This window comes from Chionomys nivalis, chromosome 5 (assembly GCF_950005125.1).
Source record: "Chionomys nivalis chromosome 5, mChiNiv1.1, whole genome shotgun sequence".
NCBI lineage: Eukaryota > Metazoa > Chordata > Mammalia > Rodentia > Cricetidae > Chionomys > Chionomys nivalis.
In genome coordinates this window covers 330,908-350,068 of record NC_080090.1, presented here as the reverse complement: position 1 = coordinate 350,068, position 19,161 = coordinate 330,908, and the positions used below count along the sequence as shown (strand labels likewise).

Here is a 19,161-nt window from a genome sequence, read left to right as displayed (position 1 = left end):
CTCTTAGCAGCTTGGCCACATCATAGAAACTGGACAACCATGGGATGAAAATGCGGGGCAGGGGAGGACAATAGATTTGGTGACTTAGGGGAGGCACAGTCACATGGTGAGTGAGCATATTCGTATAATTCCAGAAGGAAAGGATAGAAGATGTTAGGAAGTGGGGAGGAGGAAATGTGAAGAAACTACTGCTTAAATTTTTTTTCCAAATTTAATTGCTGACATAAATTTACAAAGTTCGCCAAACTCCAAGGTAAAAAATAAGTAGACAACATCTAGGCACATCTGGAAACAGCCCCCAAAAGAACACATTAGGACAGAACAAATGTGTGACTCACCACTGGCTTGTCATCAGAGACAGGGACCAGATGCTGATGACTACACACAGAATAGACACAAACAAGGCAAGACGTGTGGTGTGTAGGAACCCACTGTAGACAGAAAAAGCAGGGAGGCCGGGCGGTGGTGGGCACACCTTTAATCCCAGGCAGGTGGATATCTGTGAGTTCAAGGCCAGTTTGGTCTAAAGAGTGAGTTCCAGGATGAAAAAAAACAAAATAAAATAAAGAAAAAAAAAAGCAGGAGAAATTAAAACATAGCAGAAAACACACGCTAAGGAAACAACAAAGGCTGGAGGGCCATACTTCAGATAAACACATGCTGAACAGGAAACTATTACCAGAGATGAAGGACACTGCACGGTATACTAGAAGAGAAACCTAGAAATAGCTTCAAAATATAAAATAGCAACAGAAGAACCAAAGGAATAGGAAAGGGGTGGACGTGATCAAGATACACTGTCTACACGTGTGAAATTATCAAAGATGAAATAAAAAAAATCCAAAACCAACTAGAGCAAGTCATTTTAAGGCATATATGGTTGAATTAATATATAATCAACAAAGTTATTTTTTCTCAAAAAAGGCAATTTCAATCATAATTGAGATTTTAACATTCTTAGTTCCTCGTGAAAACAAACCAGCAAAAACAAGTCGTGCGAATAATCCTACCAACCACTCATATAAGGGCTATTCCAGAACATACTCCCTTGTTAGCCGAGGGGGTATGTGCAGCCCTAGTTGTCCTACAACTCACTCTATAGACCAGGCTAGCCTCAAACTTTGCCTCCCACGTACTGAAATTAAAGGCGTGAGCCACCACTGCTCAGCTTGTGTTTGTTCTTTTCAACAGGACACAGCAATAAGACATTTAGAGAAAACACAAATATTTGCTAATTGGGCAATACACTTAAAGAAAAAGAAAAGAAAATCTATAATTAGTGATCTAAAGCTTAAGGAGCTAAAGAAAAATGAGTAGAGAAGACCCAAGATACACAGAGGAAAAAAGTACAGATACCAAGGAAGATTGACAGCTAAGAAAAAAAAAACAAACAAAATAGGCCCGAGCTGGAGTGACCCCAGTGTCGAGAGCCTGGGGGCAGCTAGGTCCCATCCCTGGTAGTATACACACATCAGTACTGGAAAGAGAGACAAGTTTTTCTCAGAAGTTGTGAATAACTGTGCCTACAAATAAACTTCCTGAAAACACCATCAAAATGACACAATGTAGCCAGGCGGTGGTGGCACAAGCCTTTAATCCCAGCACTGGGGAGGCAGAGGCAGGCGGATCTCTGGGAGTTCGAGGCCAGCCTGGTCTACAAGAGCTAGTTCCAGGACAGGTACCAAAGCTACAGAGAAACCCTGTCTCGAAAAAACAAAAAAAAAAAAAAAAAAGACACAATGTGAAGCAAAGAAAGCTATAAACCTCCGACAAGACCAGCGCCGTGGCGCACACCTGAGACCGGCCAGTCACTGCAAGTTTGAGCCCAAGCTATAAAGTTCTTGGTCAGTTTAGACTACAAGAGTCTCTCAATTTTTAATTTTTGTTTCTCTGTGAACCTTTTGCTGTCCTGGAACTTGCTTTATAGACCAGGAGGGCCTTGAACTCACAGAGATCTGCCTGGGATGCACCACCAGTGCCCAGCTGTGAGTCTCAAAAACACCAAAAAAAAGGGGAAAATATCCTACAAAGTTTTCTTCCTCCAATGAAAACCTCAAGCCCAGGTACCAATGAAAAGAAACTAGTTAAAACCAAGTTAGTAAAAAAATGACTTTTAGTATCAATAGGAACATTGGCCACAGTCCACATCATGTCAGAGGAAGTATCAAACACAGGAAAGCTGTGAGGAAATTCATTTCTTCTTCCCTTTTGAAGGCTTGGCAAATAAAGCAGGGTCAATGTGCTCCTTTGCCAGGCCCCTGACAGAGAAGAGTCTGGCTGCACGCTCCTGCAGGGTGCCCCCACACTTCAGTCCAAGGGCCATCAGCTCGCACTTGAGCCTCTCCAAACCCAGTGACTCCAACTCTGCCACAGAGCTGAATGCAAACAGATCCACAGCTTCCCGACTGAGAGCCTGCTGGGAAAAGGAAGAATTAAAGCCAGCCTGTAATTACCAACTGTGTTTTATTTCCAAAGAGCTGTTATTTACTGAGGCATCGCCCTACCATCGACCTGTCATCCCCACGCCACTCCACACGCAGTTCTGATACACAGGGAATGCTAATCTCTTATCTAGACAGCAACAGGCACAGAATTTCTTCGCAGATCCTCCCCTTACCGTCCCCCAAGATGGGGCCTCACACAAAAGTCAGAGCTAATTCTGAATTTCCTTATGTAGCTGAAGTTGCCTTTGAACTCTCAACCCTCCCATGGCTGCCTCTCAAGGGCTAGGATTACAAGCATGTACTGCCATATTTGGCATCTATTTTTGACACCGTCTTGCTATGTAGCTCTGGTCTCAATGACCTTCCTCCATCATTCAGTAATATTCCTGCCTCTACCTCCCAAATGTTGGGATATTACAGATGTCTACTGCCAACTCCCAGCTTGGGACATGTCCTTTCCCCCCCCCCATATATACGCATGTAATTTTTTTTTAAGAAGGAAAACAAAACAAAACCCCAACATACTGTGTCTCCTGAGTGGTTTCCCTCCAGGTTAGCAACAGGGACGCTTTCGCTATCTTCTTCAGATAGTGCCACGGCAGTTCTGTCTCTACCAGTCACTCCTGTCTCTTGGTCTTTCTGTGTGGGTTTGGGACTCTCTGTCTCCTTCTTTGCTGGGCCATCTTCTGTTTCTGTGACTATCTTCCTTTCGGTGTGCTCCCCGGAAGATGTCTCTCCCCGTCCAGTTTGTGTGTTCTCCACAATGTCCTGCCCAGGGTCAGTCATGGTTTTCTGCAGCTGTTCCGGAGCCTCAGAGTGTGTACTCAATCCTGAGCGCTGAGGACTGCAAGGACAGCTGGCTGCCACCTCAACACCGTCACTACCATGTTCTGGAGCACAGCAGTTCAGCCCAGAAGTACCAGAGACTTCGTTGCTGTCGTCATCTGAGCTTCCAGCACTGGACTCCTCGGAAGCCTCTAGTCCTTCCATGCCCAACCTGCGGAAGCAGCAAAAAGGTGTGACCCATTTCCAACCTATACCTCTGTCTGGGTGGGGACTATTTGCAGACACGGGGAAAGCATGGGCTGCCCTGAGATGGTAAGTAGGTGCACTTCAGAAAAGTGTGCTCCAGAGGTGTAACCAGAAGGGACTGCATCCAAGCATGTAAAACCCTGCCTGCGGGCTGGAGAGATGGCTCAGTGGTTAAGAGCATTGCCTGCTCTTCCAAAGGTCCTGAGTTCAATTCCCGGCAACCACATGGTGGCTCACAACCATCTATAATGAAGTCTGGTGCCCTCTTCTGGCCTGTAGACATACATGCAGACAGAATATTGTATACATAATAAATAAATATTAAAAAAAAAAAAAAAAAAAAAAAAAAAAAAAACCCTGCCTGCGTGCCCATGCTCTTGGCGGCAGCCTCTCCCTCATACACATGCTCTTCCCTGCACGTTCTCTTAGTTCCTTCTTTTTTTAATTGTGATTCTTTTAAAATTATACTTGAAACTTTCCCTTTCTATATTAATTCCAGCTGTTGACAATCAGACACAGTAAGAAGCAATGAAGAAAACTCTTAGGTCTGAGGGTGAAGCTAAGTGGTAGAGTGCTTGCTTAGCATGTGTGAGACCTAGTTCTATTTCTAGCTATCTCTAAGAAAGAGGGAGAACACCCTATGCTTCAGTCATAATTGCTGTGCTGGATAGCTTTATGTCAACCTGACACGGTTAAAGTCACCTGAAAGGAGGGGACCTTAATTAAGAAAACGTCTTCTCCATAAGACTGGGCTGGAAGACAAGACTGTAGGGCATTTTTTTTCTTTCTTCCCCCCCCCCCCCAAGATAGGGTTTCTCTGTGTAGCCCTGGTGGTCCTGAAACTAGCTCTTGTAGACCAGGATGGCCTCAAACTCACAAAGATTCACCTGCCTCTGCCTCCTGAGTGCCGGGGTTAAAGAAGGTGTGTGCCATCATCGCCCGGCTATAGGGCATTTTCTTAATTAATGATTGATGGGTAATGCCATCCCTGGGCTGGTGGGTCCTGAATTCTATAAGAAAGCAGGCTGAACAAGCCAAGAAGAGCAAGGCAGTGAGCAGCACCCGTCCATGGCCTCCACATCATCTCCTGCCTTGAGGTTCCTGACCAGCTTGTGTTCCTATCCTGACTTCCATCAATGATGAACAATGATCTGAGAATATAAGTCAAAAAAATCCTTTCCTCCCCAAGTTGTTTTGGTCATGGTGTTTCATTGAAGTAATGATAACCCTAATTAGGACAACTCCCCTAACTACAAAGTCTCCACGGTTTCTAACAGATGGAGAATGGATAAAGAAATTGGAATATCCAGGCAACTTTACAATAAGAAGCAGTAAGCGTTGGGCATGGTAGTTCATGCTTATAATCCCAGCACTCAGAAGGTGAAGCAGGATGGACCAGGATTCTTTATTCTTGTCTGCACAGCAAGACCGGACTCAAGAGACCAAAACAGCAACTCAACACGGATGAATCTTAACAAAAGGCGGCAGGCATTAGAGGTGATCTGACAGTCTGGGAAAGGCCAAGACAACAGGAACAAACATCAAGTTAGTGGGAACAGGTCGCCAGACTACCTGGCTCCAAGGCCACACTAAGGACAACTGCCCTGATGAAAATTTTCTTCTTGACTGTACCGCAGGCAAAACATCCATACACATAAAATAAAAAAACTTGGAAAAAAAATGAAAAGGAGTATTTTTTATGTGATGTTTCACTATGAAAGAAGAAAATTTGTCCTTTCGGGGACTGGGAAAATAGGGCTCCGTTTGTCAGGTGCCTTACATCCAAGACAAGGGCCTGAGTTGTGAACTCCACCACCTACATAAAAAGCCAGGGGAAGAGGGACATCTGAAATCCCAGCATGGCGGTGGGAGTAGGAAATACAAGACAGGAGGATCCCAGGTACTCACTGGTTAGCAAATCTAACCGAACGGATGAGTTCCAAGTTCAGAGAGGGACCATGTCAAAAAAGAGATGGAAAGCTGAGAAGACATCTATGCCCACCTCTCGCCTCCACACACACACACCGTACATGTGCGCGCACACACAATCACGTACACAGACAGACTCATCACTCAGTTTCTGCTGAATGGGCATCCACAGCAGAAAACACTGCTAATGTGTACAGAGTGCCAAGCAACAAAATCCAAAGACTGAATGAAGCACTCTGGAAATGAGCTCCCATCAGTGCTTAAAAATGTGTTTGCTCGAGCCCTCAGTGTGATGGCCCATGCTGGTGGTCTGAGATCCATGCAGGACGCTGATGCAGGAGAATCCCAAGGTTGAAGGGTGGCCTGGCAGACAGAGCAATGACCTATCTCTCTCTCTCTCCCTCTCTCTCTCTCTCTCTCTCTCACACACACACACACACAGAGAGAGAGAGAGAGAGAGAGAGAGAGAGAGAGAGAGAGAGAGAGAGAGAGAGAGGAGAGAAAGAGAGAGAGAAAAGAGTGGAGAGAAGGGAAAGAGAAAAGGCACTTGTGTGAGCAGACAAGGACTCACCAGAAGCACTTCTTTTTCTTTGCACCAGATCTGTGGTCTGCCTTCGACTTGTTAGGCCGTTTCCGAGTCTCACTGATGTCTGCTGACACCATCTTGCTGGAGGCAGCTTGCATACCTGAGAGGAAAATTAAACCAGTTTCTGGTAAGGACATAATCTGGGTTGTACAGCAGAGTGCTACAATCTTTTAAAGAAGCTTTTTTTTTTTTTTTTTTTTTTTTTTTTAAAACAGGGTTTCTCTGTGTAGCCCTGGCTGTCCTGGAACTCACTCTGTAGAGCAGGTTGGCCTCAAACTCCTGAGTGCTTCAAGAAAAAAGATAAAAAACTTTTAATTAGCATACAAAGTAACAAGTTTCCTTACTTTTTTGCATACATACTTAGTTATGGCTGTTCCTTACCTTACAAATTTCTTCATATCAAATTTTTTATGGTTATGAGATTAATCTCAAATTTAAAAAAAATCTCAGATAAACACTACGGAATCATCTCTGTCTGTGACTGAGCTAGTCTCAGCACACCATGGTTGAAGATGACCTTAATATTCCGACTCTCCTGTCTTCACTGAGCAAGTGTAAAGGTCAGGCACTCCAACACGCCCAGCCAGGAAAGCACATTCATTCATTCATTCATTCATTCATTCATTCATTCATTCATTCGTTTATCAAGACAGAGTTTCTCTGTGTAAGCCCTGGCTACCCCAGAATTCGCTCTGTAGACTAGGCTGCCCTTAAACTAGGAGATCCACCTGCTGGGCCTCCTAAATGCCTGGATTAAAGGCATGTGCCACCACTGCCCCACTCTTTTTCATTTTTAAGGGACAGGGTTTTTCTTTGTGGCCTGGCTAGCCTGGAACTTACTGTGTAGACTATGAACTCACATAGATCCATCTGCCTCTGCCTCACAATCTAGAAAGTCTCTAGAATAGGACTTTCCTATCTACCTATCTATTCATCTACCTCTTTCTCCCTCCCTCTTTTCCTCCTTCCCTCCATCCATCCATCTATCTGGGATAGGGTTTATTATGTAGCCCTGGTTGTCCTAGAACTTGCTGTGTAGACCAGGCAGACCTCAAACTCACGGAGATCCACCTGCCTCTGCCTCCTGAGTACTGGAATTAGAGCCATGAACAGCCACACACAATCCAGTTTAGAACAGGTTCCCGGCCCGGTTTTTCAAGACAGGCTTTCTCTGTGTAATAGTATTGGCTGTACTGGAACTCGCTCTGTAGACCAGGCTGGCCTTGAACTCACAAGTTCTGGGATTAAAGGCCTGTGCCACTACTGCTCGGCTTTAGAGCAGTACTTTTTAAGACACCAATATGCAACTTGAGGCTGAAGGTCCATATCTGACGGTTATTTGCATACATTTGTCTTTCCTGTCCAGCACAGCCTTTGTCATGAAAAGGATCCTTTAAATCAACAACATTCATGACAGGCCCAGAGCACTGGACTGGATGCTTAAAAGAACATGCTGAGGTTGCTGGGCGGTGGTGGCACACACCTTTAATCCCAGCATTCAGGAGGCAGAGGCAGGTGGATCTCTGTGAGTTTGAGCCAGCCTGATCTAGAGAGCAAGCTCCAGGGCAGCCAAGGCTGTTACACAGAGAAATCCTGTCTAGAAAAAAAAAAAAAAAGAAAAAGAAAAAACAAAACCAAACAAAACAAAAAGCATGCTGAGGTGTATACAAACTCCCAAAGGCTTCCCCTAGCCCTGCACTGCACAAAAAAGAAAGAATGGTCTGGAGAGATGACTTAGCCATTAAAGGTGAGGCTCACAACAAAGAAGAGAAAAGATGTTCTTGCCTGGGGCCAAAAAGCCTAAGACATTTGGGGTTGCCATGCCAAGTGTTGCTGTGTTACGTGGGTGCAGGGTTAGCATGTGGTAAGAGAGGTCGGTCGGCTTTCGTCATTCTCTTGCAAAATGCTCCAGTGCCTCCGAAGCTTATGCTCCAGGGGCTGCAGAGCCAGAATTCTCGCTCTCACCTTTAAGGACAGAGTCCTCCAGACGCTCAGCCATCTCATGGCACTGCCTCTGGTAATCGGGGCTGCTGAAGCAGTGCTTAGGCTCTGCGAGCTTCCGCTGCAGTCTCTCCAGGCGCTTCTGCTCCTTCTCAGCCTCCCGCTCAGCTTGCTGCTTGACCCACTCGGCCATCCTGGGGAAGGGTGGAGATGGAACTGAATGGATGTATCACACACGGCATTTAGATCACTGGGAGACCATATGTATGAAGGTGGCCCAATACGACAGAATAGTTGAAAAACTTTCTGCTTAATGACACTGTAGTCATAGTAACAGTTACTCACCACCCGCTTAAGGTGTTGTTACTAAAAGAAAACAACCCTTCCAGCTCTGAGTAACACAAAAGTACAGAACAGTCATGCACATGGCATAATGCTTGCTAATAACTTCCATCGATTTATACAGCTACTGCACTATTTATTTATTGGGGGGGTGATCACAGGGATCAAGCCCAGGACCTTAAGCAAGTGCTCTACCACCAAACTGCACTGCTAGTCGGCAGCTGTTTCATTCCTGCTCCTAATTATTAAATCAAATTTACTTATAGGCCTGGTGCCACACCCCTTTAACCCCAGCACTGGGAGGCAGATTTCTCTGAGTTTAGCCATTCTGGTCTACATAGTGAGTTAAAGGACAGTCAAAGCTATAGGGAGAGACCCTGTCTCAAAAGCACAACAGACAAATACACATAAATCAAGTTTACTGTGAAACTATACACCATGTCTCATAAGCGACACCTCACACATCAGTCCATCAATCTCTTCATTGCATCAGATGATCAATTATAATGTCTGAGTTTACTAATACTCTCTCTGTGATGCTAGCATGAGAGATTCTGTTAATGAGATATTTCTCAGAACTCACCAACCATTTTGACTACAAAAAAATGCTCCCTATACAATGAATGGACTCCTATTCATATTGTGACACCTGTCCAGAAAGGTGTATCATGCTTAATGTCACTATACTAAAAGAGACTTAACTACAAAGTGGATATCTTACGCTTTCTCATGATTGACATCTCGTAATCTCCTCCCACTGAGATCCCGGCAGGCTTCACGATTGGTTGTCTTCTCTATCTGTGCACCAAGTGCTCGAAGCATAGACCCAAAACCTGAAACCAATATATACATGGATTAAGTGGTTAAGGATAGCTAGACATCAGATTAATGAGAATAGCCTATCTAACAAGACTAAAAATAAACTCCACATTCTTTTTCTTTTAGAAAAGGAGATGGACAAGGTTTCTGCCCAGGAAGCAAAGGTATTGATTAATCTGATTGTGTTTTCTGCCTTCCACTTTGTATGTCTGAAATGCTGTACTGTACAGGTAGGATCGATGAAAAGTTTCAGCCAATGCCAGAGACTCCGAGCTTCCTAGGTGAAGAATTATGTGATAGGACTTCGGAGGCAGCAGCCAGTGAAGTGTGTGCTATACAAGCATAAGGAAGTGAGTTCTGGATTCTCAGCATCCATGCAAAAGCTGGGCACAAGGACAAGTGCTCAAACCCCAACAACAAGACCAGAGGATCCTTGAGCTCACCGGGCAAACTGATAAGCTCCAGGGTCAGTGAGCAATCCTGTCTTCACAAATAAAGTGAAGGGTATCTAAGGAAGACAGACCATCTCAACCCACAGCCTCCACATACACGACTCACACATATGCACAGGACCTCATACACAGAATTAGAAGAATTTGATTTATAAGGTGGCTCATGTAGGAAATTCTGTGCCCTCCCCTTGGAGTACAAATTTGCTGAAAGAAGCACATCAGATTAGCCACCAGTACATCTACATCAGCTATGGTGGGTTGTTTTGGGGGAGCTGTTTGTTTTTTTGGTTTTTTGGGTTTTTTTGAGACAGGGTCTCTCTACATAGCCCTGGCCATCCTGGAACTCACTCTATAGGCCAGGCTGGACTTGAACTCAGAGACCCACCAGTCTCTCCCTCCTGAGTGCTGGGATTAAAGGTGTGTGCTACCACTGCCTGGCTACATCAACTGTGTTTAAAAACCAACTAGAGAAGAAGCAGAGGCAGACAGATCTCTGTGAGTTTGAGGCCACCCTGGTTTACATGAGCTAGTTCCAGGATAGCTCAAAAACTCAAGAGAAGCCCTGTCTCGAAAAACCAAAAAAAAAAAAAAAAAAATTTCAAAATTGAGTACAAATGGTTTCACAAGGAAAAACAAAGTTGGTATATGAAGCCCAACAAATCTGTTAATCTCAAACACACCACTAAGAGATACAGACTTGTCACAAGAAGCCGCCATCATGTCCTACCTCCTTTCCCTCCATAAAGTCTGGGCTCCAAACTGTACACAGCTCCATGCTGCACCGTGTCACTGGGGGCAACGAGGGCTCCATTGCATTTCACAAAGAAGCAGTCCGCAGGGATTTCCTAGAAACGAGAGTAAGTGTTTAGTGCCTGTGACACGAGATGAGACCTCATTTATTCTTGTTGACAGATTACCAGGTCCAATTGCATTACTATTTCTTAAGCTGAAAACAAGGGCTAAACCCACCCTCTACGTTTGTGTCATTTCCTACTGTGACCTAACAGCTCCCTTTCTTGTCTCAGTGTCAGGTTACACAGGGCTCAGAAGTCTCCCTCATTCTCCTGACCTTTATAAACTGGTAAAAAAGAAAAATAAATTAAAAAGTAAACTCAGTATCAAAACTGATCCAAAGTTTAAATCTGCCCAGTCATCTTGACATGTGTAGGTAGGGAGAAGGCAGAGGCAAGGGTACATTTGGTGTGTGCATTACCATGTAGCCTAGACCCTGGGCTCAAACCTGCAATCCTCCTGCCTCAGTCTTCATGTGCTGAGGTATCAGGGTGTTCACCCCCATCCCAGTGAGTTTAGATTTTAGTCTAAATAAAACTACTAGCCCAAGGCCGGGCGGTGGTGGCGCACGCCTTTAATCCCAGCACTCAGGAGGCAAAGGCAGGCGGATCTCTGTGAGTTCGAAAAACCACAGAGAAACCCTGTCTCGAAAAAACCAAAAAAAAAAAAAAAAAAAAAAAAAAAAAAAAACTACTAGCCCAGCAAGGTGACCACACCTTTAATCCCAACACTCGAGAGGCAGACAGACAGATCACTGTGAGTTCCAGGACAGCCTGGTCTACCTAGTGAGGCCTAGTCTACACAGTGAGTTCCAGGACAGCCAACATTACATAAAAGAGAGACATCTCAAAAACCAAACCAAACCAAACTCCCCTCAACACACACACAGAATTGTCAATATGCCAATGTCACTTAAAGCTATGTAACTGCCTACAATCACATGAGAGGAAAAGTTATCAGGAAAAAGATCAGAAGATAAACCCTGGTGACTCCACAAAGTTAGAAGTTAGGGAGAGCAGGTAGTAGCAAGAACTAGAAAGGAGGCTAGAGGGCAGAGGACGGTTGATGCTGATGTACGGATGTATGGGACAGTCATGGTCAACTATGTCACACAACAAACACAGGATGTGATGAAAACTCAGAACTGATCGTCCTTCTGTTGTTATGAAGACCAAAAGCAACTAAGGAAGGAAAGGACTGATTTTGGCTTACACCCAGGTCATAGCCCATCTCTGAGGGAAGTATGGCAGGAGCTGAAGCAGAAACCATGGAGAAACTGGCTTTCTCCCTGCTTGCTCAGCTAGCTTTCCTAGGCATTCCAGGCCCATCTGTAGCTTTGGCTGTCCTATAACTCACTCTGTAGACCAGGCAGGCCTCAAACTCACCTGCCTCCCCAGTGTGGGCTTAAAGACGTGGATCACTTTAAAAGACTGGCTGCAAAACTTTTAAAAGACATTAATAGCCGGGCGGTGGTGGCGCACGCCTTTAATCCCAGCACTCGGGAGGCAGAGGCAGGCGGATCTCTGTGAGTTCGAGACCAGCCTGGTCTACAAGAGCTAGTTCCAGGACAGGCTCCAAAACCACAGAGAAACCCTGTCTCGAAAAACCAAAAAAAAAAAAAAAAAAAAAAAACTAATCAAAGTATTTTATGCTATACAAAAGATTTGTTTTGTATAGTAGCATTCCAACAGGCTTACGACAAAGCAGGACTATAGATGTGTAAGGGCCAACACCCAGTCTGGACATTCTTCCCTACAGCAAACAACCTGGACCTTCATGGCAGAGGGTAACAAAATGTTTCCTCTTTCTGACAAAATTTCTAGCAGCAGAGTTTCTTTCCATCTCTGGTTTTTGAAGTCAAGTTTTCCCAGTAAATTAAAAAGGAGTAGGTTTTTAGGGTCTTTAAAGCATTTTACTATTTATGTTCTTGGGAGTTTCCTGTTCATTTGTAGTTACCTTTACTGGTGTGTGTTATGGCTAAAGATCAGCAAGGCAAATTTTTATTCTCTCAGTAAGAGATAACTTTTTCATGGGTCAGAACTGTTTTGCTTTAAAAAAAAAGTATAGTGTGAATTCAGCTATTTTGATAGTTCATATTTTATCAAACTGCCCTTTTTTAAACGGCTTGTATTCACACTGTAGTAGGGAAAAGACAGGCTCAAATGTTCTGACAACTGCTCCCATTTATTTGTCATTCAAACAACTCAATTCTATGTCTTTTTCTGGCTATGTGGCCTTCTCCTACAGCCCATGTATGTCACCTGTGCTAAATCTGAGAACCAAGTGATATGGCGTTGTTTGGTTTTGAAAAGGGGTTCGTGTCCAGGTTGGCCTCAAGTTCACTACAAAGAGGAGACTGAGCACTCCCAATCCTCTTGTCTCCACCTCTTAAGTGCCGGATCACAGGCATAAACCACAGACCCAGCTTCACTTAACACTTCTTATCATTAAGATCCTATTGCTTATGGATCAATGTTAAAGCTTAAAAACCAATCATGAAGCTGGGCGGTGGTGGCGCACGCCTTTAATCCCAGCACTTGGGAGGCAGAGGCAGGCGGATCTCTGTGAGTTCGAGACCAGCCTGGTCTACAAGAGCTAGTTCCAGGACAGGCTCCAAAACCACAGAGAAACCCTGTCTCGAAAAACCAAAAAAAAAAACCAAAAAAAAAAAAAAACCAATCATGAAAATTATTCTTCAAATGCAATAAAAGTCAACCATTTTGGGAAATACTTCCATTCAAGTGATTAAAAGCAGTTCTGCATTTTTTTTTTTTTTTTTTTACTGGACTGCAGTATAGAAAACAAAGGCCAGATGTCATGGCATCCACCAATAATCCCAGATGTCGTGGCATCCATCAATAATCCCGGATGTAGTGGCATCCATCAATAATCCGAGCACCCTGGTATGCTGAGACCACACTAGGCTGTGATACAAGGAAAGACCTTGCTTTTTTTTTTCCTCTCCTTTTTTAAAGGACAAAGAAATTGAAAATCACATTATGACAGCAGTGGTGGCGCATGCCTTTAATCCCAGCACTTGGGAGGCAGAGGCAGGCGGAGCTCTGTAAGGTGGCTGGTGGCCACCCTGATCTGCAGAGCTAGTTCTAGGATAGCCGGGGTGACACAGAGAAACCCTGTCTAGAAAAAAACAAAAAGCAAACAAATGAAAAAAGAAAACCACATTATCTGCAAGCCCATGCTGCTTCTTCACGGAACTAGATTTGGTACTTTACCATGTGTCAAGCTTATATATAACAAGCAGAGAAAAGAGACTCCAGCAACACGGAAAAAGTGTGGTCATAAACAAAAAACGTTCTAGACGAAATGCCCAGATTAATCGAAGAGGTTTAGGATTTCATAGTAAAGGATTGCTTCCTTGGGAGTTAATGAACACAACTTTAGAAGCCCTTGACCAGGATTTCATAAATACATGGACAAAGGGAACAGGCAGTCTAAAGAGAACCAAGAACCTATGGCGTCAACAGAACCTGTGAGTGACTGGCCCTGACCAGCGACCAGATGAACCTGTATCCTTCTCTAAACGTCCTTTGGCCTGGGTCTGGTTATGAACTGTTCTCTAGGTTGTAACTAACCGAGTGTCCCGGTGGGTGGATTAAAAAAAAAAAAAAAAAGCATATTCCTATCCAAATATGAATGTAAGAAACCAAGTCTTAATGGCATCATTTAGGCATAAAGAAAACAGAACCAAAGAGTTTCTAATCAAGACTGGATAAGGGCCTTAACTGGATTTTGTTTTCTCCTACGATGTGGAGGCAAAACAACTACCGTCATAGAATACCAGAGGAAGGCCCCAATACTGATCGGAAGCATCTGAAACTGGAGAATTCTCAGTCACAAAATTTTAAAGTTCAGAGGAAAGACGCGCCCACGACAAATCCAGCCCGGCGAGTTTCCTTCCCCCACCGTGACCCTCACCTGTTCTTGGCAGTGTCGGTAGACAACATCGCGCACGGAGCACCTAGCCGAGGCCCACGGCAGCGCCTTGCACCCGGTTCCGGGGCCGCGAACCCACGCCAGCACCGCAGCCTCCGCCATTTCGCCTGGGGAACGGAACCTCCAGCCGCTGACGAACACTAGGCGACACAACCATCTTGTCGCATCTTGATGACGACAAGCCTCCGCCCCCAGCGCCCCGCCCAGCCCCGCCCCGCCCCGCGTGGTTCCACTCACCCCGCCTTCCAGGAGTGCAGTCACGTGGCCCGGCGTCGCGAGGCTGGCGTGGGGGAGGGGACAGGAAAGGCCTGCCGGAGGCCGATAAGACCCCAGAGCGCGAGGCTAGGCGTTGCTAGGGGCGGTTGCTAGGGCGGGGCTCGAGGGACCGGCTATAAAGGGCCAGCTCTGGGCGCGGCAGGAGCGCTGTGACTGTCAGCGATAAGGCCGGTTGTGACTCCGCCTAGCGCCGCAGGCCAGAGCTCCACTCGCGTTCCTGCAGCTATTTTTGGGTCTGGGAGGACTGTGGCCAGGAAGGCCCTGCTCCCCGATGCTGCGGGGAGAATGCGGGCTCGGTGGCGGCTTCCTCCACCCGCAAGGCCCCCTGGCTCCTGGGGAACGGTCCCCCGTGGTCCCCGAACCACAGCCCCTGCCCGACTAGTTCCCTCTAGGTTTACGTTCGTTTCTTGAATCCTGAAGCTGCCATCCCGCCCCCGCTCCCCCCATCCCCCGCCCTTTCGTCCTTCCACCACGTTCGGCTCGTCCTTATTTTTGCATGTTTGCGCTCTGCGCTGTCCCCGCTTCTGCTGTGTTTTCAAAATATTTCACAGCAAATGGGCCCTTGTGAACGGCAGGGGCGGGAATGACGTTTATAGTCATGCTGCTTCCAAAAAACCTCGCTGCAACGTTCATTCTGCACCATGGAAACACTCGCGCAGATTTTGCAGAGAATAACTTTTAAGGTTCGGGAGCTGAAAGAGGCCCTTAATATTTAATATGCGGGCATGGTGGTGTTTCTAAAATACTGAACAACTGAAAACTGCTAGCGTGAGCTGGGAGGATTAGCGGGAGATAACTCTGCCTCCTGAACGCAGATGCCCTGGCCCACAGAATCGTGTTCTCTGCTGTTAAGGTGCAGGCAGATGGAACTAATCGCTGAGGGGAAAGCACAAAATCGGAAATGTTTTAACTGCCAGAATAAACAAAATAGAATTCTAAATCCTGTGAAGTTACAGATCTTTTCTTATTACACACAGGCGGGAGATGGCCTCTAGTAAGATTCCAGAAGATGAAGAAAATTTGCACAGAGTATGTTTTATCAGTGGGTATCTCATCAATATGGAAGCGGGACAAACTGGAAAGCACATGCCCTTCAGTCTTTTCCCATTCCGCCCTTTAGCGTGCAGTCCTGCTTGTTTATTATTTCCACCTTCTGAGAATCCGAAATGACCATTTGCTTCTGCCTCCGCAAATAACCAGATAATGGTCAGTTTGGGGCTATGTGACATTTCCTTGTCAGGATAATGCTTTGTCAGCTGGAAGGTTCCAGAAGGATTTCCTTCTAACAAGGAAAGTCCACATCACTTATTACTAACATTGAATCTACAACTCCCCAGACCTAATGTCTGAATGAATTCCCTTTTTATCCCTTGGTTGTATTTAAGTTCCTATTACGAAAAAGTCCCAAGTAATGAGCAGTCATTTGTCATTTAACATACAAACTAATCATAATTAACTTTTCAAGGGTGCAAACCTCCTGAGCAATCTATTAAACCTTCTCAAGGAGCTCCATACACTTTGTAAAATAGACAAAGTAGATGTTACATAAATATTAGTTGGATATTTGATGAATTGGTATCTAACACTAGTTATTCCCAGTGTGCATTTGAAGAAGCATATTTCCCATTAACATAGACCATCCTATGCTGAGAATACAGAAATCAGCTTGAATCAATCTCTATAAATTTATTTAAGTAATGGGAAAGTGAGGCATCAGAGGTTGAAGGTGTGGTCAAGTACACGATGCATGTTAATTAAGGAAGAAAAAAGATCTAGAAAGACAACTGGTTCACTTAGCTTCTGAAACTATGTTGTCCTAGCCAGTGGCCAGTGCTATGGGGTGAGGCCAGTCAGTGATTGTGTAAAAGGAGTTACTGCTGCCACCTTCCCAGTCTCATGGTGTCAGAGGGAGAAATCATGTGTGGCTGTGACAAGTTAATGGGGGGGCAGTTCCCCCATTGTCAGAACCATGCAGCTGTGTTCCTAGGACTGCACATTTGGTACTCTTCCAGGCCAGCCACACTGCCTTTGTTCCTGCCTGTGTTCCCAAAAGAACAACTCCAGCTGTACGTCTGCTTTTTGAGGACTGGTTCAGCTGCCACGAGAGGGACATGGTGAGAGAGAGCATCCTGAGGCAGTGTGGGACGATTGTTCACTGCCAGGAAATGACAACAAAAGGCAGGCAATGTTTGTGAGGCAACCCATGACAGGGGCTTGATTGAGCCAAATGTCATGCTGTTCTGTGAGGGCAGGAAGCAGAGCCGGTACTGGTGCTTTCCACAGCAAGACTCCTAATCCGGTGACTTTCCAGGTTGTGTCCATGTGTGACATGCCAGGCGCTCTTCTGTGTTTTCAGCCATGTTCAGGCTCGGCGGAAAGGAAAAGCTATTAATATCATTTTCATGACAAAGGACAATGGGATACGCTGACTGACTCCTCTAGTGCCACAAAGGCAAAACTGCCAACAACTCCCAAATTGGCAAGTGTTGTCTTCAGTCCTAGGAACAATGAGGTAGGCTCCTGGGATGGAAAAAACAGCATCTGGGTAAGAGCCTAGGAGTTCCACACTGGCGCTGGATTGTGGGAGGCGGAGCCTGGAGCAAGCCCCAAGATGTTTGGCTGCCAGGGAAAGCAAAACTCCACTCTCCTTCTCTTATTGGATAGAAAATCACAGGAAGCATCCAGGGTGAGGTGGAAACAGAGGTAGAAAAGGCTGTGTTTAAGCACTGAAGCTGGGAAAGAGATGGCAGAAAAAGAGCAGCAGAACAGCGATGAAAACCAGACCCACAACCAGAGCTGAATATAGAAGCCCAAGCCCACTTCTTTGTACTACCAACAAGCACTTTCTTCACAGTGGACGCCATAGATGAATCCTGTCCCTCTGTGGCCGTAAATGTCACCAGAGTCTGCATGATAAGAGAAACATTAGCTTACAAAACCATTCTTTATTCTTCTCACCAACACCATCAAGTGATTTGTTTCATTGAGAGCTTTGAAGGCAGGCTAAGGAAACCGCTCTGGGAGGAAAAATGATTGCACCCAAGTTCAAGCCCTGGGACTCACATGGTGGAGAGCCCTGCCTCCTTCATGTTGTCTTCTGACCTCCACACACACACCATGCCCAAGTGCACACATAGACACATATAAATAAGTGTAAATGTTTTCTTAATAAAAAGAAATTTGAGGGTTGAGGAGACACTCGGTGGTGAAAAGGCTTGCCACACCAGCGTAAAGCCTGAAATTTGGATCCCCAGAACACATATAAACACCAAGTGGGTATAGCAGCCCTTCTGATTTCGACACTCAGGAAGCAAAGACCAGGGACTCCCCAAAGCAAGCTGGACAGCCAAATTAGCATCATTAGGGAATTCTAGTTTCAGGTGAGACTCCACCCCTTAATAAACAAGGAAAGTGGCAAGGAATACGGAAAGATTCCTGAGATCAATATTAGTTTTCCACACACACATGAAGAACGAAACAGGAATTGGAGCGGAGGGTCCGGGGTGTAGCTCACTTGCTACAGTGCTTGCCTAGCATTCACAAAGCCTGGGCATGATCTCAAGGGCTCCATAAACCTAGCATGGCGGCATAATCCCAGCACTCCAGAGGTGAAGGCAGGAAAATCAGAACTTCAAGGTTATCCTGGGATGCACACAGTTCGGCACCAGTTGGGATATGTGAGACCTTGTATCATGTATTAATCAATTAATTATTATTGTTATTATTTTTATTTTTCGAGACAGGGTTTCTCTGTAGCTTTGGTGCCTGTCCTGGAACTAGCTCTTGTAGACCAGGCTGGCCTCGAACTCACAGAGATCCGCCTGCCTCTGCCTCCCGAGTGCTGGGATTAAAGGCGTGCGCCACCACCAATTAATTATTTTTTTAAAGAAAGCAATGGGAGCCAGGTACCATGGTAGATAGTTGTCTATGCCCGCACTCACAGTGCTGAGTGGAGGGAACCCTGGTGTGTATGAGTGCTTAGACACACACGCATGTATACACACACACCTGTTCTCACACATGGCCTTGAACGGGATTGTGGACTCTGGCTTCTTCTTTCCTTTTGTTCCCTGGGCGTGGCATTAGCATACATTCCCATCATTATCACCCTGCACCCCGACTAGACATCTACAAACAAAATAGGTGGGTGCTCTAAAACCATGCGTCAAAACGAACCTGCTCTTTTTTGTTTTGTTTTTCGAAACAGGGTTTCTCTGTGTAGCCCTGGCTGTCATAGAACTCGCTCTGTAGACCAGGCTTGGCCTCAAACTCAAAGGCCCACCTGTCTCTGCCTCCCAAGTGCTGGGATTAAAGGTGTTCACCCCAACCACCCGATGAACATGGTCTTTTTATCAGTTTATTATCTCACATCTTTCATATACAGATGGTCTGTGCATGATACAAGCATGTAGAGTTTTTTCCCCACACACATCATCCACATTCTATTTCCTAGTTCCCGGGATCAATGCTGGTGAGTGGGGTCTTGCTCTGTCTTAGTTAGGGTTTCTATTGCTGTAAAGACACACCATGACAACAGTAACACAAAGGAAAGCATTTAATTGGGGTTTGCTTACCAGTTTCAGAGGTTTAGTCC

General features: G+C 45.4%; 1 protein-coding gene across 2 annotated transcripts; it reads right to left on the bottom strand.

The window, feature by feature from the left end:
- Positions 1-223: 223 nt before the first annotated feature.
- On the bottom strand, positions 224-14,434 carry Sde2 (SDE2 telomere maintenance homolog). 2 transcript variants are annotated; one of them, XM_057769086.1, is made up of 7 exons: positions 14,274-14,434; positions 10,273-10,390; positions 8,996-9,107; positions 7,957-8,126; positions 5,977-6,091; positions 2,970-3,441; positions 224-2,416 (listed from the first exon to the last, which is right to left on the bottom strand). In XM_057769086.1, the coding sequence occupies exons 1-7, from the start codon at positions 14,391-14,393 to the stop codon at positions 2,192-2,194; spliced, it is 1,332 nt and encodes a 443-aa protein (XP_057625069.1). In that variant the 5' UTR covers positions 14,394-14,434; the 3' UTR covers positions 224-2,191. The 2 variants fall into 2 exon arrangements, with proteins under 2 accessions (XP_057625069.1, XP_057625070.1); XM_057769087.1 differs by having other exon boundaries at positions 224-2,413.
- Positions 14,435-19,161: the final 4,727 nt, after the last annotated feature.

Bases quoted from the DNA above. Each gene is read 5' to 3' on its own strand.
- Sde2 (XM_057769086.1), bottom strand. From the start codon at position 14,393: ATGGCGGAGGCTGCGGTGCTGGCGTGGGTTCGCGGCCCCGGAACCGGG. The intron at 10,391-14,273 runs GTGAGGGTCACG...TCTCGTTTCTAG, and splicing joins ACCGACACTGCCAAGAACAG to GAAATCCCTGCGGACTGCTT. The intron at 3,442-5,976 runs GTGAGTCCTTGT...CTGCTTCCGCAG, and splicing joins AAGAAAAAGAAGTGCTTCTG to GTTGGGCATGGAAGGACTAG.